At 32.3% G+C, this 27,623-nt stretch overlaps 2 protein-coding genes across 6 annotated transcripts; both read left to right on the plus strand.

The window, feature by feature from the left end:
• The first annotated feature begins 4,259 nt into the window (after window positions 1-4,259).
• Window positions 4,260-7,021, plus strand: LOC108346940 (uncharacterized). Of its 4 annotated transcripts, none has more exons than XM_017586011.2 (6): window positions 4,260-5,032; window positions 5,169-5,301; window positions 5,602-5,710; window positions 5,806-5,842; window positions 5,937-6,183; window positions 6,288-7,021. In XM_017586011.2, the coding sequence occupies exons 1-6, from the start codon at window positions 4,826-4,828 to the stop codon at window positions 6,431-6,433; spliced, it is 879 nt and encodes a 292-aa protein (XP_017441500.1). In that variant the 5' UTR covers window positions 4,260-4,825; the 3' UTR covers window positions 6,434-7,021. The 4 variants fall into 4 exon arrangements, with proteins under 4 accessions (XP_017441500.1, XP_017441502.1, XP_052724936.1 ...); XM_017586013.2 differs by having other exon boundaries at window positions 6,294-7,021; XM_052868976.1 differs by having other exon boundaries at window positions 6,300-7,021.
• A 13,824-nt stretch (window positions 7,022-20,845) lies between these two features.
• Window positions 20,846-23,894, plus strand: LOC108347726 (protein IQ-DOMAIN 17). 2 transcript variants are annotated; one of them, XM_017587148.2, is made up of 5 exons: window positions 20,846-21,381; window positions 21,489-21,779; window positions 21,888-22,145; window positions 22,366-22,503; window positions 22,695-23,894. In XM_017587148.2, the coding sequence occupies exons 1-5, from the start codon at window positions 21,250-21,252 to the stop codon at window positions 23,514-23,516; spliced, it is 1,641 nt and encodes a 546-aa protein (XP_017442637.1). In that variant the 5' UTR covers window positions 20,846-21,249; the 3' UTR covers window positions 23,517-23,894. The 2 variants fall into 2 exon arrangements, with proteins under 2 accessions (XP_017442637.1, XP_017442639.1); XM_017587150.2 differs by having other exon boundaries at window positions 21,888-22,133.
• The last annotated feature ends 3,729 nt before the right edge of the window (window positions 23,895-27,623 follow it).

Raw genomic sequence — 27,623 nt, forward strand, 5'->3', positions numbered from 1 at the left:
TGAGCTCTATCCACATTCTTTCCATGTGTTCAATAATGAAATGATCAACCTCTAATATCACACAGTATTGTAGCCTTACCATGTTCATCTTTAGGTTCACCACCCTTGCCGTGATAACCTTGGTCGTCTTCGCTACCTCGTGTGACTATACCACCTTTTCGTTGCATTTCTCGCTATTCATTGCATCGTCCTTTGCAAATTGTCAAGCTTTATCGTTAGCTTCTTAATGTCCTCCTTCTTCGTGATGTTCTTATTCATCATGCTCAATTTGTAATATCGTGATCTTTGTTGTCGATTCCTCATCATACTAATCATCTACGCCACTGTTGGCAATACCATCATTTGTCATAGTTGATTTGATGAACGATTGGTAAATACCTAAACTATCCAAATGCCGTACCGAGTTATTCAGTTGCGTGTGCTTGACACTCGAGCTACATGTCATCATCAATAACACATTTTTCTCTTCAACATCTTTTGTGAGAAGGTTGGCCGTCTCTTCCCTTTTGTTTTCAGATTAACAATCTCTTGCATAGGGCCCAACCCTACCACAATTGAAACATTGGTCTGAGTAGCACTCATTTGCATAATGGTCATATTTTCACTTAAATCATTAAACATATGAGTTTCTCAATCTTCTCCATTGAATTCGCCATCTTCTGCCCCAATTTTATTGGCTAGATTACTTTTTCTTTTCATCTTGGACAGGACATCTACCTCAATGAGCATTTCTTCTACGTTCTCGGTCTCATCCTCTACCTTAAGTAGTTTAAGCTTTCTCAACTTTAATTGACGCCTTCATTTGAAGTGTGTAATCAAGTGGCTTTGTCTTCTTCTTCTTTTATCGTTACTTGTTCACCTCAAGGGTCGACAAGCTCTTCAACTAAGATTATTGGTAGGTCCTTGAACTTCTCAATTATGCACACCACATTCTCAAAGACGTCAGTTAACAATCTTAAGATTTTTTAGACAAATTGAGCAGCAAGAAACGTTTCTCCATTCTGCTGACTTGGTTCACCATGAATTATACCTAAGTTATGTACTTGGACACTCCTTTAGTCTCCTTCATCTTCATGTACTCTAGTTCACCTTTGAGTGTTTGAAGTTGAACCTGCTACATTATGTTATTCCCTTGTATGATTTCTCCAAAATGTTTCACATTTCTTTTAAAGATATTATACTTTCAATCTTCTTAAAGTTGGAATTATCAAAAGTACAATATGTATAAGACTACTTTGTCCTTTATTCACACTCCTTTCAATGTATTATTCTAGTCATTGGTAAAACCAATTGTGCTTTCTAATTCTACAAAACCAACCTCAACTACCTTCCAATCATCTTGGACACCAAGACAAGTCTTCACCTAAGGACTCCAATTGTCATAGTTGACAATTTCTATCAACTTAGACAGGGACATGTTGTTTGTAAAATTGAGCATCTCACTCGAACTTCTTAGAACACTCAAGTTCTCTAGCTTTAGTGCCAATTTGCTGATAACAATTTGCTGGTTTATTTATGTTGTTGTGTTATTCATGCACAATACAATTTACAAACTTATATTTGACTTTTTCTCTAAGTCTTACTAAATGTTAATTATGACAAACTAATGACTATTAACAACAACAAACTCCTTATCATTATACTAAAAAAAATGACAAAACTGACAAAAATGACTAAGAGATTAACTTACTAACATATTATCTACATAAAACTTACACATTTAAATTTATTGTAACCCCACACTTTTGACCAAGTTTATTTTAAATATTTACAACTAAATGAGTTGTATAAACGATAAACATTACCTTCATCTATTATTAGTAGACTAAAAATCTAAAAATGTATATAATTTAATTTACAATTATTAGAAATATTTAGTTAATTGATGTAACAAGTAGCAAAACACACCCACACGTGTGTATATATATGAGGGTTACTTCCTACACCACCCCACTTTGCTTCCTGCACCACCACAATTTTTTTTAATTCCAAAACTATCTTTTATATTTTAAAATATCCTACACCCCACCTCTTTTCTTCAACGGATGTCAATATCCGTTGAAGAAATTTTTTTTCAACAAATGTGCTACATTCGTTGAGTTTTTTTTTTTTATTTTTATTTTTAGTTTTTTAGTTTATTGTATTTTAAATTAATATATAAATTAATTTTTTTAAAATTATTACTTAATTATTTATAAATTAATTTTATTTTATTTAATAAAATAATTATTATTAATTTAATTTATGTATTATTATTTAAATAATAATTAAAATATTTTTTATAAATATATTAAAACGGATGTGCGGATGTTGCAACATCCGTTGAATTTGTTTTCTTTTTTTTAGTTTTTAGTTTTTTAATTTTTTGTATTTTAAATTAATATATAAATATTATTTAATTATTTTAAAATTATTACTTAATTATTTATAAATTAATTTTATTTTATTTAATAAAATAATTATTATTAATTTAATTTATATATTATTATTTAAATAATAAATAAAATTTTTGTTATAAATCTACTAAACGGATTGCCACATATGTGGCGACATCCGTGAAATTAGTTTTTTTTTTTAACTTTTAGTTTTTTAATTTTTTTATTTTAAATTAATATATAAATATTATTATTTTTTTAATTAATACTTAATTATTTATAAATTAATTTTATTTTATTTAGTAAAATAATTATTATTAATTTAATTTATATATTATTATTTAAATAGTAAATAAAATATTTTTAAAAAATCTATTAAACGGATGTGGCACATCCGTTAACGGATGTGGCACATCTGTTGAAGTTTTTTTTTTAAATAAAAACTATAAACTAAAATATAAAATATGTAAACAGATGTCAATATCCGTTCACGGATGTCAATATCCGTTCACGGATGTCAATATCCGTTCACGGATGTCAATATCCGTTCACGGATGTCAATATCCGTTCACGGATGTCAATATCCGTTCACGGATGTCAATATCCGTTCACGGATGTCAACATCCGTTGAAGGTGAAACAAATATTAACATCCGTTTTATAGCAATGACAAATTAGGTATGAGGTGGTCTAGGAAGCAGTTGGTGATGGAGGGAACAACTCAATATATATATATATATATATATATATTGTTTCATGGGCCAACCTGCTTGTGGCCTGATAAAATTTGAGCCCAGCCCAGAAATTTCACTAGGTATTAAATTGGTTCAATTCGGTTTGAAAAATATTGTCCCTGGTAGTTAACCATGGACATATTTAATAGGAGAGTTATACACATACAAGGATAAATGAAATAAATTTATATCATAAGCAAAAATGAAAATTTAATATTATGTTATCCATTAAAAAATCATAATATAACTTTTAAAAAACCTAAGTGAATCTAACAAGACAGGTTCAATTATCCTTAACATAACTATGTAAGTTAAAAAGAAAAATCTGAGTCTCTGTCATTCCTCATCTTCTCACTGCACACAACAAAGTACGTTTAACAATTCAGTAACTCTCACATTCCTTTGAAGTTTGGAGGAACAGTAGCAACACATTTCTCTATCAGAACACCGTTTACAAGAATCCCTGATAGATACCATCATCCATTATAACTGTCAAAACAGAAAGAAAGGTTCTTCCAAAACATTCCGTATACTACCCCGGCCGGTAAAATTTAGGACAAAGATAAGAACTTGAGAATCAAAGCACACACCATTAGATGCCCCTTCTTTTTCTTTCCATCAAAAACTGCAAACAGTGGAGTTATGTTGTGTACCCCTTTATGGACACTTTGTTAACTTTACATTATAACAACATAGCGGTAAATACAGACTCATTGTTCTCCTTTTCCCTTGCATTTCAGAAGGGAGGACCATGACCAGGTTATTAAGGAGCATAATTGATGTTCCTTTTTTGTCTACTATAGCAGAGAAATCATTTGGATAAAGAGCACTGATATAACAGCATTTGCGCCAGATGAATTGCTACCAACAAAATAATTAAGCACCCATCAATTTAATTTCTGAGATTCCAAGGTTAATTAGATTGACCTTTGAATGGTGCACCACAATGTCATGGATTTGGATGACAGGTTGGAGCCAATCAATTTGTGAGGAAGATGAGGTTGAAGAGAGACCAAAATGGCTTGACTAAAATCCACATTACCACAAACTTATTTATATTATAATATTTATTTTTGTTATTACTTTTTGTGTTTGGTGTGGATATAGAAGAAGAGAGAAAGTGGGTTACAACGAGAAAGATTGGTCTTTTGGTCTTTGACATTTCATTGGAGACAGCCTATGTGCCCTACTACTGTTGTGGGCACCCACTAGCAGCTTTTTTGTCTCCTTATTTTTATTATTATTATTGTTACTCTCTCTTCTTCTCCATGCCCAACAAGCAAGCAACTAAGTTTCTTTGGCATGTAAATGTTTTCTTGTAAGAAAGTTTCTTTTTCTTTTCACTCCTTCGACAGCAATGATGTTTTTCTGTTAAGGGCGATGTAAGTGTTGAGGAATCTGAGGAGTGTGTTGTTGCTGTGAATGTAGAAAAGTGGCTATAATAGCCTCAGAAAAAAAAACAAAAACCATTCTTTAAAGTTAAGAAGGACTAGCACGAATAGAATCATGAGTGCACGAGTGTTTTCATTGATGGGTTTTTGAAGAAACAACTTCTTTGCCAACCTTTAATATTAACCGTTTCTTCTTCTTCTTTTCTTCTCCCCTTTCACCCTCTCATTGTCTTTGGATTTTGTGTTTTGTTCTTTTTCTGGTTTTGTGTTTGGGATTTTTGGCTTCTTGCTTCTGTTGGGAAACTCCTGCATTTGATATTCCCGCAATGTCTCAACAAAAGCAAGCTCAGATGGTAGGTGGTAACAACCAGGAGCAATATAATGACACAACTTTTACCAAAATCTTTGTTGGAGGGTTGGCTTGGGAGACTCAGAGGGACACAATGAGGAGGTATTTTGAGCAATTTGGAGAGATCTTGGAGGCTGTTGTGATCACTGATAAGAACACTGGGAGATCCAAGGGTTATGGCTTTGTACGTTTCCTTTTACCTTCTGGATTTTGTGATTCTCACTCACATATTTGCATAGTTTATATCTGCATGTTTGTTCCATTTATGGTTGTACTTGCATGATCTTGAACAATGAGTCTATGGTTTGTTGTTTCCCAAGGTCACATTTAAGGATCCTGAGGCAGCCATGAGAGCATGTCAGAACCCATCTCCAGTTATTGATGGAAGAAGGGCTAACTGCAATCTTGCTTCTCTTGGTGCAAACAAGAACCGACCACCAACTTTTCAGCATGGTCCATTCCTTACGTTCTTCTTTATCTAATTTGTTCTTCCTTTCTTTCTCATAATGCTTTACCATTTTTTTCATAAAGATATCAGGTTAGGTGTTCTTTAACTGCAGCTATTTATTTTGTTGAGTTTCACTCTGCAATTTTTGCAAAAACAAGTTTGAGTTTCCTAATTATTTCATCTTGATAGATTTAACTAATCAAAAAGGTTCCAGCTTCAATGGTTGGTTATTTAGTAAATGTAAAGCAAAATGAATTCTGTGTTGTAAGAGAAGAAAGGATTTGAAATGCAAACTCACATTGTAGGTTCAGGACGGTTCAGGCCTCCACCACCTGCTTATCATGGTTCTTCATCTACTGCTACATTTTCCCATCAACCCCCTAGGCAATACTCATTTCCTTATTCAGCTTACGGGTAACATGAACTTCTTTTAAGGATATGGTCATTTTGATATGCATTTCTGTCAATTTTCTGTCATTTTCTCTGATGTCCATTCTATCTGCTGACAGATATTCTGGATATTCACAAGACAACTTGTATCCTATGGTAGGTGTTAATTATAATAAAGTTTTTACAAGCAACTACATGAATTCATTTTCCTGCATTATTATGGAACACTCTTAGGTGTAAACTATTGCAGAACTACTATAATGTCTATGGAGTTCAACAATTTTCAGCTTACTACCCATCTGCTGGAGCTTCTGGTGCAGTAGGGTTGATCCATAATATTTATCCCTTTTATGGTCAATATGCACAGAGTATTCAGGCTCATGGTTTTGGGGTTCAATACCCTCAAATGGCACAGTTTCCATTTTTGCCTGACCCTTATGGCTCCACTGGGATATTGTCATATCCTTCTTCAGTATCAGTGCCAACTACTACTGCAGGTGATATGTCTAATCCAAAAACTTATTATTTCTTGTTGGCATTGTTATTTATCTTTGCTAACAATCCTGTCATAAGCATAACATTGATGGCTAAAATGTGACAGTTTCAGTAACAGGAACTGCTACCACAACTATAACACCAACAACATCAACTGGTGTGACAGCAACAGTGGCTGGTAGTTCACAAGCCTCACAAGCAGCTTCTGAACAAAATTCTACATCTTCGAAGATACAGAACATGCAAGGCTAACCAAACCACATCATCAAAAGCTGAATTCAAAATTTCAAAATACAAGACATTTGTTAGATAAAGCTTGTGCCCCTAACCGACCTTAACCATTTCTGAATATTCATCATGACAGAACTCAAAAGTCATCATCATCATACATGTTTGTTTTAGGAGAATAGGCTTTGTTTTAAATTTTTTTAAGTAGGTTGTAGGAGTAGGTGAAGATCATATTCATATCATTCATGTATTCAGCGTTGGGTAGAATCTAACTATTTGAGCTTTGGATTCTACCTTTTAGAGTAATTCAACCAAAGTTATTATTACTGTTATGTCTTGGGTGATGGGAGCATCCAATGACATAGTCCTTTTGTTTACATTGCAGCAAATGGTTTCAAAAGATCATTTTATATCTTTTGAAGCCTTTGATTGGCTGGTCAAATAGGAAGACTACATTGAGCTCGGATGGCTCAATAAGCTACCATGTATTTTATTTTTCTTGTCATTCATGATTTCTTCAAGATAGGATTAGTCCAAAAGAAAAACGTAGCCTCTATTGTTTCTCACTTTTTCACGTATAATCATGATTTTACCATTCATCTTTCGCTGTCACGTCGCATTCCTTTTGTTTTAGATAAAGATTATTCTTCTTTTACATCAATTAAGTGTCTTTTACTCTCTGTACTCTGCAAACGTATATGGAATCCAAAGGAACTCTCATGTGTGTTGTCAATAGTTGTTGTTACCTTTTCAATACTTTTTTAAGCATATTATTAATAATATGCAGATGGGGTTATTGGTATCACTTTTGTTCACCACTTTTGAATTTTAGTTCATGCCTGAAATTTCTTACATAAATTTCTTTGGTTGTTTTTGCCAAATTCATACCTTTCTATCTATTAAACAGTGAAACATTTACTAAGTAAGAAAGTATTGTCGAAACAGAATTTAACACAATAAAAGAAATTCAAGTATATTAGTTCAGCTATCAAATTAAGTTTCTCCTTGGTTTTAATTTTTAATGTATATAATGCCATATCGTTTTGTATAAAAATAATGAGTATTATACTAGTTTATGCTTTCCTTGTCTATTTTCGCATTGTATTAGAAAAGTTAAAGTCACTTACTATAATTTTTAATTCAATGTCTTCAAAAATATTAATTTTGTAGCATTAGATTTTGGGAATTTATTTATCTTTTATAGGGTATAATTGTAATTTTCTGCTTTAAATAATACTTTTAAGTAATTAAAGAGAGCATCGAATTCCAAGTTAATAGATGATGAAGGAAAGATTAATTTAAGGCCGAATGACACATTAACGTTAGAAGAGAAAAGTTAGATTCTGAACTAAAAAGAACAAGCCAAAACACACGATACTTGTCACTTTTTAAAACATGAATTCATATCGAAAAACTCTCTAATCCTTCGAATTATGAATAATTGTTGAATAAGTACATTAATTTAATACGAAGTATGGCAAAGTAGGCTTTCGTCCATGGACAGACATGTCAACTTGACAAATTTGGAGGTTGAATTTTAATTTGTCAGTTCATTTTAATATCTCTCGCTCAGTATGTTAAACTGGTGAGTTGGATGTGGGTTAATTTTTTTTAAAATAAAAAATAAAGGTTAATTTTATGTATTATATTAATTGAAGGATTATATACATTATGAGTTAAATTATTGATATTTATAAACTAAATATAATTATTAATTATAATAAAATAATTTAATATGTAAATGTAAAAATCATTTTAATTTGTCTAATTAGAGACATTAGTTAATTAATTAAAATTTTATTAGGCAGATTGTCAACAATTTTTGTGTTTAAATCTATATTTGAATTTTTAACAATCTCTTTAGTAAGTCCATTACATGAATACATGTTGAAAATAATCTAAGTATAAATCTAAGTCTCACTTTAGATAGAAATGATAAAATTAAACATTATATAAGAAAAAAGACCCATAAACTCAATGTTTCGAGGTTTGGGTTAAAAGTGATGTTAATCTTTTACGTAGATTGAATTAAAGTGATGTATATATAATTTTTTTTCTAATCAAATACTCTCAAAAGAAAAAAAAAATAGACTCACCAAGGGTATTTAAGCTAATAGATTTATCGGTGATAGCAAAGTTTATGGTTTGTCATGATGATAGATTTACAACAACAATATCATAATCATGACAACAATGGTATAAGTAAATGTCATGTTACATTTGAGAGGAGATTTACCATATTTAAAGGAACTCACTCTTGAATGAGAGATTGACAACATCATAACCGCAACAACAATTGCATAAATAAACAATGGTGTAAGTAAAGGTCATCTTACACTTGAGGAGAAATATATCATATGTAAAATATTCGCTCTTGTTGGAAATAATTCAAGTGTGTGTCTAGTCTCACATTAGGTAATGATAACAAAGTTAAATATTATAAAAAAAAATCCATAACATCAATGTCTCAAGATTTTAGGTTAAAAATAGTATCAATTCTTTATGTGAATTAGACTTAAAAATATATAATCTTTCTCAAATAATATCTGTGTAAAAATAGATCTCTCAGTATATTATCTTTCAATCACTTCACATTACTTTCAACCCAAAATTTTAATACAATAAATTTATGAGATTTTTTATATGATATTAAACTTTTTCATTTTTATTCAAATAAAACTTAAACTTACATTTAGATTTTTAACACACATATATGAGTTACTCAATCAAAAAAAATGGATCAAAAGTCTTCACCTGACTCATAAAAAACGATGGGAGATTGGCGGATTAGTCCACCAACTTTTCAATTATTTATTTAATATTTTAAAATTTGTATATTATGACAAACTAACTTGTTTCAGTCCTATTTTATATGTCATATTTCATTTTCGGTAAACAAGATCAAAATAAATTATATTAACCTACTTTGCATCCGTATTTAAATTATAAGTTTAACATTCTTATCATTGACATCAAATTTATTTTACTTGTGATATATTTATTTTTTAAAAATAAAAATAAAAGTTACTTTATTTAATAAATTAATATTTCTTCCCAATATTCTAAACAAACTCTAGGTTTTTTTGAATTTATTTTAATCAATTATGAATCAGCAAACAATATTCAAAGTTTACCATTCTATATTATTACTTACAATGATCTAGTTTGTGTTTCCATTACTAATCGACCAAATCATTTTTTTTTCTTAAATGAAAATATATAACCATCTCAGTACACAAAACTTAACTATAGAATTTTGATAAAGTTAAATCGGTTTGGTTTTCGCAAATAAATAGTTTAAATTTATGCCAAATTAAAGTTACTATATACCGTCTATAACATCCCAAAAATATAGCGTAAAACCATATCATAGAATACTTACAATTAATAATATTACAGTACAGTTCTGAGAGAAAAGGAGTACGTTTATGGCCGAACGGCCTTACAACAATACTACAGAATTTAAATTTTACAAAACGAAAGACTAAACCGAACGGTTCCAAAACTATGCTTACACATAACGGTTATACAAAATAAAACTAATTCTAACGATTGAGCGGTCCTATGGTTCAGCTTTAACGTTCACTTCTTCCAAAGCCTCTTCCAACAAACACTCGCCCCCTTCTGCTCACATCCACAGGATGATCATTGCAACAAGAAGTATAATCGGACGGACAACATGACAAGACAGAAAAGTAGGGTAAGCTTATGTAATTTAATTAATCTTGTACAACATATAATTCACACAAATCTAAGATAAGATCAATAGGTCAATCATGCAACAACCAATCATACATTTCCAACAATAACCGAACGGTAATACATGCAATGACCGACCACTTCACTCTGACTATCCGGACTGTATGAATTTGTGTAGCTACGACGTTTTAGCACCTGGATGGTGTAGTAGCTAGGATGCACTTAACAGCTGTCACCCGAGGTTAGTCCGTTATACCTCGCTTAAGTTCACCTTATGGACTAGGACCTCCTGCCATTCTCACGCATGAGTTACTCCTCTCTACTTGACAATGAGTAATCACAGAATATCAGGATAAACGTCACCTAAGCATAACCACATTCATACTTTACCATTCAATAACCAATTACGAGATATTTCTCCCTGGAATATTCCTTCATATCCATATAATACAATTTACTGTTAGAATCGCTGCAGCGAAATTATTAGCGTGGTAACAAACCAAGAGGAGGGGGGGTGAATTGGTTATATACTTTTATTTTGCCTTTTTAATATTTTTCTCTTAATTCTTTCTTACTAAGCAGATAATTGAATGTTAATAACAGAGTAAGGGAAAGAGAAAAATTGCACATGTGATTTTATCCTGGTTCAGATCACTAGGATCCTACGTCCAGTCGCTTATCTCAAACAAGATAAACCTTTTTCACTATCACAAAACAGTTACAAATATTAGTCACACAGAAAAACAATTTGTAATAGTTTAGAAATTACCACCTCTCTTGAAACCACAAGAGATGAACTTACACCTCCTTTAAATCTTCACAAAGGATGACCACCTCCTTCGAATGCTTCACGAAGGATGAATCTCTTCCAGACACTTCCTCAGACACACCAAGGATGAACAAGCTATTCCTCTATCACCATAGTACCACTTCAGGACTTTGCAGACAAGAGTTTCCTTAGCTTCAGCAAATTCACAGAGTTCTCAAAGAATTCAGAGATCTTTAGCACAAGGGAAGAGTTGTTTATGAGAGAAAAAGTGAGCCAATTTATAGACTCAGCCTAATACCCTTCCATTCTTCGAAAACGGGCCATCTAACGCATTTAATCGATTAACATAAGTATTAATCGATTAAAATGAATACAACGGCTAGTTTTTCAAATCTGAAATCCCCAACGGTCAGTGTTAATCGATTATTCTCAGGATTAATCGATTAGCTAATCGATTATTATACACTTTAATCAATTATTCCAGTGGCACTTGGGTTTTCAGGGCCAGCCTCAGTTTTAATCGATTAAAACTAGGTTTAATCGATTAAAACAGAATGAGGACGAAACTCAACAGCATTTAAATGTAAATTACAATAATCAGTCCTAATACATTTGTGAGTACTACTTCATCAACTTTGATTATTACAAAAGCTTTATAAAAATACATAAATCTTCAATTTGTCTTGACTTGTGCAACTCTGTTCATCATCAAAACTTCATAGTTGATTTTTGCCAACATTTACAACATATCATAATGTCATCATACTTCTTCACTTATATAATTCCAAACAACCGTAAAACAACACCACCCCATGAGAACGATCGAACAGAACGATCTACAAGTCTTAATAAACAAGATCGGACGTAAAATTACTACCCATAAGATCATGACCGAGCGGTCATTTAAAGAACAAAACCCAAGCATGAGTCAAACACGATTTTAGATCGAACACTAAAACAACCAAATACTATCACCTTAAACTGATCACTATTTGCTTTAGCTGAACACTATCAGCTTAGGCCTAACACTTAGAATTTAGACCTAACCCAATACATACCGAGTGTTAGTACAATAACGAGCACTACTGAGATCGAGCGCTTAGTATAAGACTGAGCACTACTGAGATCGAACTCTTAGTATACGATTGAGAACTACTGAGGTCGAGCGCTTAGTATAAGACTAAGCACTACTGAGGTCGAGCGCTTAGTATAAAACTAAGCACTACTGAGATCGAGCACTTAGTATAAGGCTGAGCACTACTGAGGTTGAGCGCTTAGTATCAGCCTGAACACTACTAAGGTCGAGCGCTTAGTATAAGACCGAGCACTACAAAGATCAATATGTGATTGAACGCTGTTTACATTCAATTATTATGTTTGGACCAATTACTATATTTCCTAAATATCAATACAAGACGAATTGATTATCAACTAGGGATCCTCAAAGTAAACTCTTAAGAGACCGATCACCAATACAAACTGAATACTACTAAGAACGAGTGTTAACCTATTATAACTATTATTAAAAGATAATACCTATCCTAAAACTGTCGAGATTAAAACGAATGCCTTTAAAAATCGAACGTCAATACCACACTTAACCAGATTATCACTACGAAGCTGAATACTTGTTTAAACCTGATACCAAACCAATCGTTCTATACCGATCGCAAGATTTTCTACAAAACTTGCAGAACCCATCAACCACTTCACATGTTTCGTTCAAACACAGAATATTTCATACCATTCAATCAAACATACAATTGTTCATATATGCAACCACTCAAACATAGATTCCAAACACACACACATAAAACGTAATTAAATTACTAGCTTCCCTTACCTCGAAACCTAGAAAATTTTTATGCTTCCACCGTATTGCCTACACTGCCAGTAGCTTCTATAACCTCCAACAACTGCTGATTGGTGAAAATAAACCAATCATAGATCCAAAGACAGAAGATAGATTCAGAGGGAGAATTTGATGAACACATGCAAGCTGAACAGTGCTTGCATGTAACAGAAAATGCATAAATCTTAAGAGGACGAAGGGTTTAACTTACCAACTCCAAAACACCAACTTGATAGGCTTAGAAGAGAGAGCTTGACACCCAGAATACTTAGGTGCTGCCTGAATGATGATCGGAAGAAGAGAAAGATAAGACTTTGTAGAGAGAAGGAGAAGAAGTTTAAAGAGAAGGAGGAGAAAACTGAAACTCAAAAGGTTGAAGAGAATGAGTGTTTGCGAAGATGTTCCACTATCTACTGAATTTAAGGGTCCACTGTCACTCTAAATTTTTATTTTAAAACTAGTCGTTTAGGATTAGGAAAAGAAAGTAAAGTTTATGAGAAATAAATATTATGTTTATTGATAATTCATTTATGTTTATTAAAAGTTGAAGTATTTAAACAATTTAAAAGTTAAAATGAATTCCTATTCAGAGTAATAAAAAATAAAAAAATGTAGATAAATTAATAATTTATAGCGAATCTTGTTAAGGCAATATTCTTCTTCAAATATCCTTCTATTCTTCTGTTTCTTTAAATCCATAGATGCATTTTTGTTTTAAAAAATGTTGTTGTGAGGCCTTCAGGCCTTATATTGTAGCAATTAGTTTTGAAGAAAACCAGGGAATTCCTTTCTTCAACTCATGTTTTCTTCCTGCACCTAAAATTTCAATCTGTAATTACAGTTTTGAACTGTACAATCACTAAATATTTTGAATTATAAAATTTGAAATATAAATTTATATTATAAATTATATAATTCACTATACAAATTTGAAAAATAATTTAAAATACAAATTACATTATAAATTGATACAATCTATAACACAAAATTATATTTTAAATTATATAATCTGTAACGTAAATTTGAAAAACAATTTCATAATACAAATTATATTTTTAATTGTGCAATTAATTTGTACTACAAACTTTTCTTCTAGATTATACTACCTATAAAGTAAATTTAAATAATTAATCTAATACACAAATTACATTGTGCACTCCAAAATGCAAATTACAATTATGCAATAGTACAGGGATTATTGAATCTTGAACTTACATTCCAGTCTTTCATCTCCTATTCTCATATTCTTTCTCATATTCTTCCTTACATTTCATACTTGGGCGACCTTTACATTTGTTTTAATGGACATTTGTTTGTTGTCTCTCTTGTCCTCGAACTTACTTTCATTTGAATGTTTGCAGTTCCACATGTGATTTTTATGGGATGCCAAAGGTTTGGGTGAAATTTTTTGAATGCCAAAGGATGTCATTTTGAGGAGAATATAGGGAAGTGAAGGTAGAGATGAAGGTGGAAGAAGATGGAATGGAAATGGAGGTGGAAGAAGAAGATGAGATGAAAGAAGAAGATAGCATAAAGGTGGAGGAAAGTATAAAGGAGAGAGAAGAAGATGAGAACAAATTTGACTTTTCACTTTGCTTATAGAGGTGCAGAAAGAACGTATGGAGGTACAGGTAGAAATATCCAGAAAACTGATGTAAGCAAGGCCCACTGTTCACTGCCACAAACATGGTGTGGGTCAACTGACCCACCAATGAAAAAAAACCAAAATAATAAAATAATTTTTTTATTTCTTTAAAATTATGACATTATTGAAAACTGATGACTATAATTATTTTTCTTCAGTCACCATGTCACTTGTCAGCTAATTTTTTCATTCATATTTTTCTCTATTTTTTTTCCCACAATTTTGAAGTTATTTACTCATGTACAGCAGGTCCATGGCGGTATTTTTAAAATACAATAAACTAAGCTTAATTGTTAATTTTATAATTAACGTGTCAAGAATGTTTATAATTAATGAATTTTTTATCCTTTTCTTTGTCACAAGTGGATAATTTTTCAAGATATTAATGTTTATTAGTGATAACTTTTTAGAAAAATAATTTATATTTTTAAAAGATTTAAAATGTTATATATTAAAATATGTTATTTCACTAAAAAAAATTAGAAGTTTATGAAAATATTCGGATTAGATAATACTGAAGATTTCAAATTTTATTAAAATAATAATACTTCAAAATTCTTGCATATTCTCTTTTTCCATCTCAATTTTTTTGTTGTCATCAATTTAAAAAATAATAATAATAAAATTCAACTGAGGTTCACACAAAAATGTCATTAGCTCAGTAACTCACGTATTGATAAAATTCTCTATAATCGTAAAATTAATTATATTTATTTTTAATTTAGTACTATATTTTATTGATATTAAATTTATTAATATATGATATAATTGTTTAATAATTATAAAATAAATTACTGACATATAATTTATACTATTCAAAATCATCATAGTATAAAGTATATTAATTCAATCTTACGAAACTATAAAAGTATGATATTTATATAAGTATATTAAACCAACAAAATTTTATACAAAGGCAAACAATTATTAACGTTTTAACAAATCTTTCTAAGGTATCTTTAAATCTGTATATTTATCTGTTCATACCAATAAGGTGATTAAAAAAAAAAAAGTGAAAAACAAACATAAGAAACACAAAGCATAAAAGAGTAAGTTAGTATATCATATTATATATATATATAATATATATATATATATATATAATATATGATATATATATATAATATATATATATATATATATATATATATATATATTATGATATATATATATATATATATATATATATATATATATATTATATATATATAAATTAAAACATGGATAAAATACAAAGAATGCATATGAATACAAAGATGATTCTAAACTCAATTATCCAAATATATATCCTTGACATCGGAATACTTTATATAGCTATAAACAAAGGGGTTATCACCCTACTACTCACGAGGTTAATCTCATTCGCGCCTAAGACCAAACAAAGTCTAATGACTAGGACCTCCTACGACTCTCATCACATAACATATTATACTTTACATGAGTATGAATGATTATTAGAGTATCATGATACCTCTTTACTAGCATTTTATGTCAATGCATACACTAAGGTTACCACGACAAATAATTTCTCCTTGAAATTCCTTAAACACAATCATCGTACATATGTTCTATCATAAATCTATTTCAAACAACCATAGAAGAAACAAGGTCAACATACGAACTAGCGCTCAACGACAACACTCACCACCAAACCTCTTGCAAAAATTGACACTCAACACCATTCTTCTCATAAATAGTGGCCCTCAACGATGCCTTATTATCACTCAGCGTTAAAGCATTCACAAAGTCATGATGCTTAGCAATACAAATTGGCACTCAATAGACCGAAGCTAAAATTCTTCCAAACCTGCACAACGAGGTTAGCGTTCAACGTCGTTATACTATCTCTTAGATACCGGCAGATGCATTTTTGTGATTTTGAAAGAACTTGGACCTATTCAACTACTCAAATTGATACTCTTTTCTCAGTACATTGGTTCAAATTAGTTTTAAAACATGGGACCTTGTACCAATTTGCTCAATTGTTCAGATTCTAAATTTTCTCAATCAAAACAAAATCAATAAAAAACTTAATTAAGAAACAATCCTCCAAACCATACAAATCAAATAACCCTATTTCACCCAATTTAGATCACATAACAGCCAAATTCCACCCTCAAAATGAAATCAATCATCAACATGCAAAATATCAATTTGATAAAACCTATGCCCACAAATCAAGACTAACTTTCCTTACCTGTTAAAACTGCTTAACAAACTTTTAGACACCCAAAACACCTTTAGCTCCACAAGATACTCTACATATACTTAAGAAAAACACAATAATGATCAAGACATAATGTTATGATCATTTATCAACAAAGATTCATACTAATGATTAAAAAGACACATGCAAGTGAAAGAAGACTCATGCAATCGCAAAATAGAAATAAATCAAGAAAAAAGGGGTTAAAGCTCGTCTTATGCACACAGAGAAACTAATGGATCCAAATTGAAGAACTCGTTGTTAGATCAATTTTATGGTTTCGATTCTTTAATTACACAAGTAAAAAAAAACTCTTAGAAAAAAGTATAACAATTCTAAAAAAGTGATTTATAGAGAAATTATGTATTTTAAATAGAGTTGTCAAAACGGGTAACTCGGCTCGATCCGGACAGACCCATCACGGGTTGGTCACTTAGTGAGCTAACCCAACCCGGCTCACTTAACGACCTGAAAAAATTCGAACCCGGCCTGACCCACCACAAGTTGGTGGGTTAAACGAGTTGGCTCATTGGCTCATTTAATTATAAGTTTTTGTTAAAATAAAAAAATTCAATTTTTTTAATTCAAATTTAAATAAATTTCACATTAAAATGATGTTAAACTCGAAAGACAATTCAAAATAAAATAAAAAAGTATCATACAAATACAAGCGTAATAAAAAAATATGTACAAAAGACGAACAAATAAGTTTTTAATATTGATAATTTTTGTATCATTTGTCCATTTATAACCATTATAATCTTGAATAGATAAATCTATAATATTTTTTCCTCTTGAAACATCTTATTTATCACCATTTACAATATAATAAAAAAAATGGTAACTAATAATATTGAAACACAAAATAATAAATAATTTAATTTAATTAGATGGGTTGGTGAGCCAACCCGACTCACCATGGGTTCAATCCGAGTGAGCCGAGTTAAAAATTAGTCTGCATAAAAAAATTACATTTTTTTTTCAAACCTAACTCAACTCAAATCCGTGATGAGACTAGTTGACTCACGGGTTACAATCAATTTTGACAGCACTAATTTTAAAATAATAAAACTTGTTCAAACAACACTATTTATATTAAAATCTTTTGATTTAAAATAATCGAATCTTATTAATTTTTTTTAAGCGCTGTTACTTTTAAAATATCAATTTTTTATATCTATACGTTATATCAACTTAAAACAAATACACACTAATTTTACAAATATATATAATTTCCAAATTCAATGCTTAATAACTTGATAAAACAACATTATTTTTATTTGTTTTTTTCTCGTAGAAAAACACTAATTTTTTTTATCTATTCACTAATATAACCACTGCCCAATAGCTCTAAAGGCCATATATATGTGACATCTTTATCATTTCATTTAAATATAAGGGGCTGAAGTAATTATGGAAAAGTTAATGATATGCCAAAATAATGTCCCACAATATTAAATCAATATAACATTTAGTTGTTTGTACAGTCAAGAATTTAGATTCTTTAATGAATTTTTTACAATATATTATTGAGGATTAATATTTGATGGTAACATCTTGCTTCTCAGATAGGAAACTATTTTGGAGCCATAAATGCTTGACAAATGACTTCATCCCTTGAAAGCAATAGAATTTTGAGTGTTCCTTCCTCTGCCTCACTCCACAACACATGTTAAAAAGTACGCATATGCACAACATAAGAAAACAAACTAATCTAGTCAAGTGCATGCTGGGAAAAAAACTTCATACAATGTTGTTCTTGTCTCTGAATCTTCATTATTTTATTTCATCAAACTGAAAATAAAGAAAATATAGAAAATATATATAAAAAGGTTGGCTGAATAGAGATTGATGATGTAGAGAATCTAGAAGAGTTTGACTGCTCTGGAGAGTGAAGAAGGAAGTAAAAGTGGAAGCATGATGAAGTTTGGTTAAGGATTAAGACAATAGTTTCATTGATATTTGTGTCATCTGATTTTGCTGCAAAAGATCCAAATTATTTTTACCAAGTAAGGACACATGATGATGCAGGTTCCTATGAGAATCCACCATGGTCCATCCCCCATCTGATCACACCACGTGACACCATGAGACACCTCATTTTTTAACCTAATTATTTAGTCCCAAAAAGAAATACTCACTTTTTCTCATTCCATTATAGAAAAAGCCACTTTTGGCTTCTCTCTTCCCCACCCTTGTATTGCTTTATTCTACTATCTTCAATTATTATTCATTAACATTATAAAGCTTAATGTAGCTTCTGACACTTCCACCTTTGCCACAAAAATCCATAACTTTATATTAATCTTCTTTCAAATTAATATTCTTTATATGCTGCCTCTCTCACACGTACACCCTGTTTTTCGCTGCCTTTAAATAATTCAATTAGGTAACCATGTGCCACTCAACATAATCTTTATCTATATTTTTACTCATTATTTATTTTCTTCTTCTCATTGGTCAATAAAATTCACATTGCACTCCTTATCCAGCCAATATTAAAATTAAATAAACTTTCAAATCTTATATTTTAAATTAGTCATAACTTAAACTATTGGAGATTTAGATTAAACCACACCCGAAATAACCAAATATAAATGAATAGAAACGAATTTCATTTTACTAAACTTATTTAATAAAAATTAGATTAATTTAAATTTTACTTTTTTAATATAACTTGTAAAACAAGAGTTGTCGTTTTATATATAAATCATTTTAATATTGAGAAATTGACTTATTGAAAAACTTATAAGAATACACATAAGTTAGGATTACTTATACAAACTATTCACATAGAATATTCTTAGGAACATTCACTTCATCTTAATTGTATGAGTTTTGTAATTTAAGTAATTTATTCACAAGATTTCTCATATGAGAATGAAGTGGTAAAAGTTAATGTTTAATTTAAGCTAATGTTATATTTTCTTTTTTGTCATTTTTGTTAGGGTTTAAAAGTGAGTAACATATATATTATAAATTGGGTTGTTAAATAATATATAAGTGAACGGGAACTCATAAAATCACGCTTTTAGAAAGTTTTGGATAAATATGAGTAACATAACATCTTTTATTAAGTTGTTCTCATCATATTTTTTTAAATAAGTTAAAAAATTTGAATTTAGTTTGAGTTTGACCTATTATCATACAATTTTCATCTATTTAATAAAAAATAAATATGTATTTTAAAATTCTTCTGTCACATTAATAAGTTAAATATAATTATTGAATATATAAATAAATATAAATTTTGCACATATATTTTTAAAAGTAATACTACTTATATTTTTAATACATAGTAATTATTTTACAAAATGAATTGATATTTAATATTACAGTTTAAACCAAAATAAATCGGTTTAATTGAAGTCGTAATCTTTAATTTAACCTAATTTTATCATAGAAACGTGTTATGTCATTATAAAATCAAATCTATTTTCATGTATTTATGTATACATTTTTTTTAACTTTACATTCTAGTAATATTTTTAAACTAAAATAATTAATTTATCAATTTTATCTTTTGAAACATATTTTTTATTTTGATATCTTTTAAATTTAACTAACTACTTTTAAATTAAATTGACTATTCAAAATAAAAAATTATCTATAAAATAAATAAAAAATAATTTTATTATAAAATAATTTTTATTTATTTTTATAATTTTTATAATTTTGGTTATTGCAGAAAAAAGTAAATACATATTAATATCTAATAAAATGAATCATAAATTTATAAATACATTATTTATATTGTTAAAAAGTATACATGTGCATATGGTTTTATTTATATTTAATAAATAAATTATAAACTTATAAATATATTATTTATATTGTTATTTGAATATATTTAATTTATTTCAATGATGGACTTTGTTTTTTTATTTAATTTTGAAGTTGTAAAAAATCCATTGTTTTTTAAAAAAATATTAATTTTTTGTTTGAACTAAAGTTTATAAACATAAGTTAAATATTTTTCAAAATTTTATGTTTAACTTCATTTTAGATTCAAGGTAAGATTGCAATAAAATTCAATTTAAAATCAAGGTTATCTGAAAATCAATTTAAACCGTCAAACTAGATACAAAACATGCACACAGTTTATTGTCATTCATGGAACGCAAGGCTTATGTAAGCACACCTTATGACAGTCTGTAACATTATTTTATAATTAAAAGTATATAATTTAATTTAACTCTAGAAAAATGCAAATACGTCTGTGCATAATCTTTTTTATCTGTTTTATGCTTCATTGGTCAATAAGTCAATAAATATTCAGCACAATATTGAAATCAAATGAAGAGTAATTGAATCATGGTGTGTTACATGTAGTTTTGTAAGGATTTTAAAGCAGGGGTGACTAAGATATTTCACTCAGGACAGAACCATGAGGAGGACAATGTTACTGTAGCATTGCTCAACTGTGTTGTGTTGTGTACTTGTTAAAATTAATAACAAAGACTGAACAAGAGCTCCATTAGTGTCGTGTTGGCCTTCTCCTTGTTTTTTCTTCTGTCTATTTTCTCCAGACAAGGTTAAAGGAGGTTGAGTCGAGCCTCAACCTTTCTTCTGTCTTTAACTCCTCATTACAAGTTATTTTCTGGCTCTTTCTGAGGGCTGTTTTTAGTGGTTCAAGCTGTAAATGCCGCTGTCTCTGAGATAGATTTACATGGGGAAGAAGGGAAGTGGTAGTTCGTGGTTAACTGCTGTCAAAAGGGCATTCAGATCTCCCACCAAAGACAGTGACAAAAGGAGTGGTAGAAGAAGAGAAGACTGTGATCAAGAAGAAGACGAAGAAAAGGTTCTTTTGTGTTTTTTTTAGTGTTTCCTTTCTTGACAGATTAATTTAGTCTCAGCTCTTAGATCATGAGAATGAGCACTCAGCACTCTTCTGTTTTAATTTTGCAGAAAAGGGAAAAGAGAAGATGGATTTTCAGGAAGACTCACATGAGTCAAGAAGGAGTGAACAACAACAACAGTACTCAACAAAAGTTGAAGCATGATGTGGCGGCAGCTGGTGGGGTTTCAAGGACAGACCAGGATCAGAAGCATGCACTTGCGGTGGCCGTGGCCACAGCAGAAGCTGCCATGGCGACCGCTCAGGCTGCGGTGGAGGTGGCAAGGTTGAACAAACCTGCTAGCCATGCAAGGGAGCATTATGCTGCTGTTGTGATCCAAACAGCTTTCAGAGGGTATCTGGTGAGTATCCTGAACAGATCTGAATTGCAAAATTGTTAAGGTTTTACCAGAAGTTACCATGGTAAATCAATTAATTAACCTGAATGAGTTTTGTTTTTTCCTTTGAAGGCCAGAAGAGCACTTCGTGCACTAAAGGGGTTGGTGAAGTTGCAAGCTTTGGTTAGGGGTCACAATGTTAGGAAGCAGGCAAAGATGACTCTTAGATGCATGCAGGCTTTGGTTAGAGTTCAAGCAAGGGTCCTTGACCAGCGCATAAGGTCTTCACTTGACGGTAGCAGAAAATCCACTTTCAGTGACACCGCCAGTGTTTGGGACTCTCGGTATCTTCAGGATATTTCAGATAGGAAATCAGTAGTAAGTGAGAGGGTATTTGTTTAAACCATCACTGGTGGTCATTGATCAAACTTTATGTACTTCTTCTTGTTTTAAAGTATCAATAGTTATGTTTGAAAAACTAGAAAGGAAAAAGTACATTTTTTGGTTACATAAAGCAAGGGAATAGTCTTCATTTCTATATTCTTAATGAAGCAGGTTTGGAAAAAGGGGGTTTCTGTGTTTGAATTGTTTGATGTGGTTGTTTTGTCAGTCAAGAGAGGGGAGCAGCATTGCAGATGACTGGGATGAACGTCCACACACAGTTGAAGAAGTGAAGGCTATGTTGCAGCAGAGGAAGGAAGCTGCACTGAAGAGAGACAAGACCTTGTCCCACGCCTTTTCTCAACAGGTTCTGAAAATTGAATTAATTTCATTGACTCTGTTTGGTGGAATTGATTGGAAAGTGCTTTTATTGATTATTGAAATTGAATTAATTTCATTGACTCGATTCGGTGACTGATTGTGAAATGTGTTTAATTGATTCTTGAAATGGCATTAACTTTCCTTGACTTGGAATGGTTGATTGATTGTGATGCATAGATTTGGAGGAATGGTAGGACATCATCAATTGGAAACGAAGATGAGTTGGAAGAGAGACCAAAATGGCTAGATCGGTGGATGGCCACAAAGCCATGGGAAAACAGAGGAAGAGCTTCAACTGATCAGAGAGACCCAATCAAGACTGTGGAGATTGACACATCTCAGCCATATTCATATCTAGGAACCAATTACAGAAGATCACATCCAAATTATCAATATAACCCAAACCACCATCAACCACAAAGGCATTCCATTGGTTCACCACTCCACAGATCTCACCAAAATGGATCCCTTCACCAGTCCCCTGCAACCCCTTCTCCTTCCAAATCAAGACCCATCCAAGTCCGGTCAGCAAGCCCTCGTTGCATCAGAGAAGACAGAAACTACCCCACTTCCCAAACACCAAGCTTGAGGTCAAATTACCATTACACTGGAAACTTGTACCAAAATGGAAGGGCTGTGGGAACTGGAAGTAGTAGTAGTAATGGTGCTACATTGCCGAATTACATGGCGGCAACGGAGTCTGCAAAGGCTCGAATCCGGTCACAAAGCGCGCCGAGGCAGAGGCCGTCGACACCAGAGAGGGACAGGGTTGGATCAGCAAAGAAAAGGCTTTCTTTTCCTGCTCCTGACCCTTATAGCGTGGGAGTGAGTTATGGAAATTACGGGCACAGTTTGAGGAGTCCAAGCTTCAAGAGTGTGAGTGGATCACACTTTGGGTTGGAGCGGCAGTCAAATTACTCCTCTTGCTGCACTGAAAGTCTTGGTGGTGGTGAGGTTTCTCCTTCTTCAACCGGTGACCTTAGGAGGTGGTTGAGATGATTTGTTGCTACTTTAATGAGAAGAAACATGACCGGACCCATTAGCTCATCATCATCATCATCATCATCCCCATTCACTTCTTCCATTTCATTTATTTGGGCTTTTGTGATTTTAGAGTTAATTTTAGTTTAACCCTTTGATGTGACCCCAAGAACAAACTTATTTACCGCGGGTGACCTGAATCTGATGTTTAGGAGGAATAGAGAAGCGAGTACTTTTTCTTGCTAGGAAACTCAGAACGATTTAATGTCTTAGTTTATCATTCGTTTTTCATACTTTTCTCAAGATAAAAAAGTAAGTCCTATGTGGTGGCCTACCTCACTTGGGACCTTGTGTTGATGTTGAAAGAATTGCCTAAACCATTTGAATAGCTTTTAATGGACTGTCCCGTCATAGTAATATGTAAAATTTCGTATTTTAGCATTGCCTTCTCTTAGCAAATTGTACAACCCTCTTTCCTTTCATTGTTTTCTTCTAATCTCTTCAGTTAAACATTACTTGCATGAGCAAAAACATACGATTATTTATATTCTTCTCACACTCAGCAGGTACGTGAGTCTCGGTCACGTCATATTCTTTGAACCTTTATTATGACTCACTCATGTTGTTCCGTCTATTATGCTACATACTTGAGGTGGGTGGGTTACACGTGAAAGTGAAACTTCAAACTCCTATTTTCAGTACATTATCAAAATGTAGTATTGGATAACTAGTGATGATAATGAATATGCATGCGAAGATACTTTCATAAGGAGATCAACACTAACCATTCTCAACAGAGAATGATTGATTTTCTCAGTATGTTGCACTGTTATTTAGTGTCGGCCATGAAAAACTTTTTCAGGCCCGCAGCATGAAAAGGGTATAAGCAGATACGCTTGAGCATTTAATGAGAAGAGACCATGAACTGTGTCTTACGTTCTGTAGCCTTATACATACCACAGAATCTTTTCATTCCATAGCTCTCGTGCTGCTTTGCGAAACCGTGAGAGCATCTCTTGCAGAAGTAATTTGGTGTGTTACCAAAGTTAAGGAATTGTTTTTAACTGAGTCTATTGTAAGGCACGTCATGTCTAACAAACATTTTTATATGTTAGACACACTTTTCAAGTATTATTATTATTATTATGTTGGGCACTGACACGTAAATATGTTAGTTTTCCAATTTGCATTCAACATCATTTCAAAATGCATATCCAAAAGCATCATAAATAAGTTTGTATTTTCCAGTGAGCGCACATGCCAATGCGTTTTGACACCAATACGTGAGTCTTGAGGAATGTAAGATTTATCTTGAGTGTTGATTTTCATTTGTAAAGCATTATTATCATTATAGAAGAAGTTAACATATTTGAAAGTAGTAAAAAATGAAAATAAGAGCTAATAATAGATTATTTGTACTGGTGGATATTTTCTGAACAGGTATTGCATTGTTACAGAGGAGTCCAGCTGGACAGACTTTTGCTCACTGAAACTCATAAATCAGAGTTTCTTGGAATTATGAGCTGTTTGGGGTCCCATCTTACTGAACACCACCACACTACTGGTTAGATGCTTGCTACAAGGAACTTCTAGGCTATATCTAATATTTGCATATTCTGTCGTTACACAAATAAAGTCATTGCTTCAAATTGAAACAACCACTACTAAGTACTAACCATTTCCTTTCTAAGCATTCAGAATTAAAGCACATAAAAACTAGTTTTGCAAAAATACAACTGCCTTAAGTTCTCCAGCTAGATGCAAAACAACGAAAACTTCTCCTATTTTTCTGTCTAAACGTTGTACCAAAATCAATTTTGATTTACTTTAAGGTTGTTGAGGAGATGATGGGTGGTACTAATTACTTTGATGTACATAACACAACTAAACAAACGGAGATGATCCAGTGGACTAAGAAGGATGATTATTAACCTGAAATGGAAGAAAAATAATAATTATAAACATTGGAGTAATGTTACTCCAAATATGGACCAACAACGTTGAAGGCTTAGTATGGTCCAGGTGTATTAATTGTTGTAGGAAAAGGATGAAGGGTAAATGTGAAAGGAAAATATTAATTAATATAAGGGCCTATCTGTTTGTAACATCCCAAAAATATAGTAGACACCATATAATAGAATTGATTACGATTAAGGATAAATCAAATCAGTCTTAAGTACCGTAAGCAAAGGTTTAGGTCGAACAACCTTACGAGTGGTTAATTATAAAACCACGCTCGACCTAAGCGTACCCAACCAACGGTTTACAAGGCAAGGATACAACCCGAACTGCCAAAATAATATAAAGGTCGCTCCAAAAATCAGTATAATGAAATATCTAATCTAACATATAATCGAACGTTTACTGTTCGGCCTTCACTTCAACATCTACGGGGTTTGCTTCCTCCAAGTTTTCTTCCTCCAGCGTTTCCTTGAGCAACACCTCACCATCTGCTCACATCCACACGGATGATCATTGCATTGACAGGACGGACGTACAGAGACGATCGACAACGCAAGGAAGAGAACACAGGGTAAGCTTATTGAATTTAATTCAAGTAAAATCATTCATTTCATAATACATCAAACATATCAAATATTTCACAACATATAATTAAATCAATCCCTTAACTCAAATATATTCCTGATACTAGACTGACCGTCCGGACTGTATGAATCTGTGTAGCTACAGGCGTCCTTGCACCCGAGTGATGTAGTAACTGTATTACACTCGACAGCTGCCACTCGAGGTTAGTCCGTTTCTTACGTCACCCATGTTAACTTATGGACTAAGGACCTCCTGCCATTCCCACACATGAACTACTCTCCTCTACGTGAAGATGAGTATCACGGAATATCAGGATGGACCAAGTCAGCATTAGCATAACCACAGTCATACTTTACAAAATTCCATATTCAACCATGAGTCGTTCCTCCCTAGAACGCTCGTCCAAAATTCACAACCGTAGTTCACTCCATATAATGTTCATCATTTATAATCTTTCACTTTTATTTTCATTTTTGTCTTTCTGTCCAAGTACATAAAATCACGACCTCTTTATAACGAGAACGAATGTGAGGAACGAGACCAAAGAACTTGCCCCGTTCCAAAATAAAGTAATACCGGCTTCAAGATAAATGGACGACTTATATTACAAGGTGGCTCGACACGGTCGGTCGACCCGGATGGACGACCTACATCAATAAGGGTGCTCGACACAGATGGACAACCTGTATTACGAAGGTTGCTCGACACAATCGGTCTGCACAAATGAATGACCCGTATTAACAATGGTTGCTCGACATGGTCAGTCGATACAGATGGATGATTTGCATTAACAAAGGTATTCGACACTGTCGGTCGACACAGATGGATGATCTGCATTAGCAAAGGTACTCAACACTGTCGGTCGACACAGATGGATGATCTGCATTGGCAAAGGTACTCGACACTGTCGGTCGACACCGATGGATGATCTGCATTAGCAAAGGTACTCGACACTGTCGGTCGACACAGATGGATGATCTGCATTAGCAAAGGTACTCAACACTGTCGGTCGACACAGATAGATGATCTGCATTAGCAAAGGTACTCGATACTATCGGTCGACACCGATGGATGATCTGCATTAGCAAAGGTACTCGAAACTGTCGGTCGACACAGATGGATGATCTGCATTAGCAAAGGTACTCGACACTGTCAGTCGACACCGATGGATAATCTGCATTAGCAAAGGTACTCGACACTGTCGGTCGACACAGATGGATGATCTGCATTAGCAAAGGTACTCGACACTGTCGGTCGACACAGATAGATGATCTGCATTAGCAAAGGTACTCGACATTGTCGGTCGACACCAATGGATGATCTGCATTAGCAAAAGTACTCGACACTGTCGGTCGACACAGATGGATGATCTGCATTAGCAAAGGTACTCAACACTGTCGGTCGACACAGATAGATGATCTGCATTGCAAAGGTACTCGACACTGTCGGTCGACACCGATGGATGATCTGCATTAGCAAAGGTACTCGACACTGTCGGTCGACACAGATGGATGATCTGTATTAACAAAGGTGCTCGACACTATTCATTATGAGCTCTAAGTAGAAGACCGACACAAC

This window comes from Vigna angularis, chromosome 9 (genome assembly GCF_016808095.1).
Source record: "Vigna angularis cultivar LongXiaoDou No.4 chromosome 9, ASM1680809v1, whole genome shotgun sequence".
NCBI lineage: Eukaryota > Viridiplantae > Streptophyta > Magnoliopsida > Fabales > Fabaceae > Vigna > Vigna angularis.

Coding starts and splice junctions, on each gene's coding strand:
- LOC108347726 (XM_017587148.2), top strand. CDS start 21,250: ATGGGGAAGAAGGGAAGTGGTAGTTCGTGGTTAACTGCTGTCAAAAGG. Junction 21,780..21,887: donor CAGCTTTCAGAGGGTATCTG/GTGAGTATCCTG, acceptor TTTCCTTTGAAG/GCCAGAAGAGCACTTCGTGC. Junction 22,146..22,365: donor AATCAGTAGTAAGTGAGAGG/GTATTTGTTTAA, acceptor TTGTTTTGTCAG/TCAAGAGAGGGGAGCAGCAT.
- LOC108346940 (XM_017586011.2), top strand. CDS start 4,826: ATGTCTCAACAAAAGCAAGCTCAGATGGTAGGTGGTAACAACCAGGAG. Junction 5,302..5,601: donor ACCACCAACTTTTCAGCATG/GTCCATTCCTTA, acceptor CTCACATTGTAG/GTTCAGGACGGTTCAGGCCT. Junction 6,184..6,287: donor AGTGCCAACTACTACTGCAG/GTGATATGTCTA, acceptor AAAATGTGACAG/TTTCAGTAACAGGAACTGCT.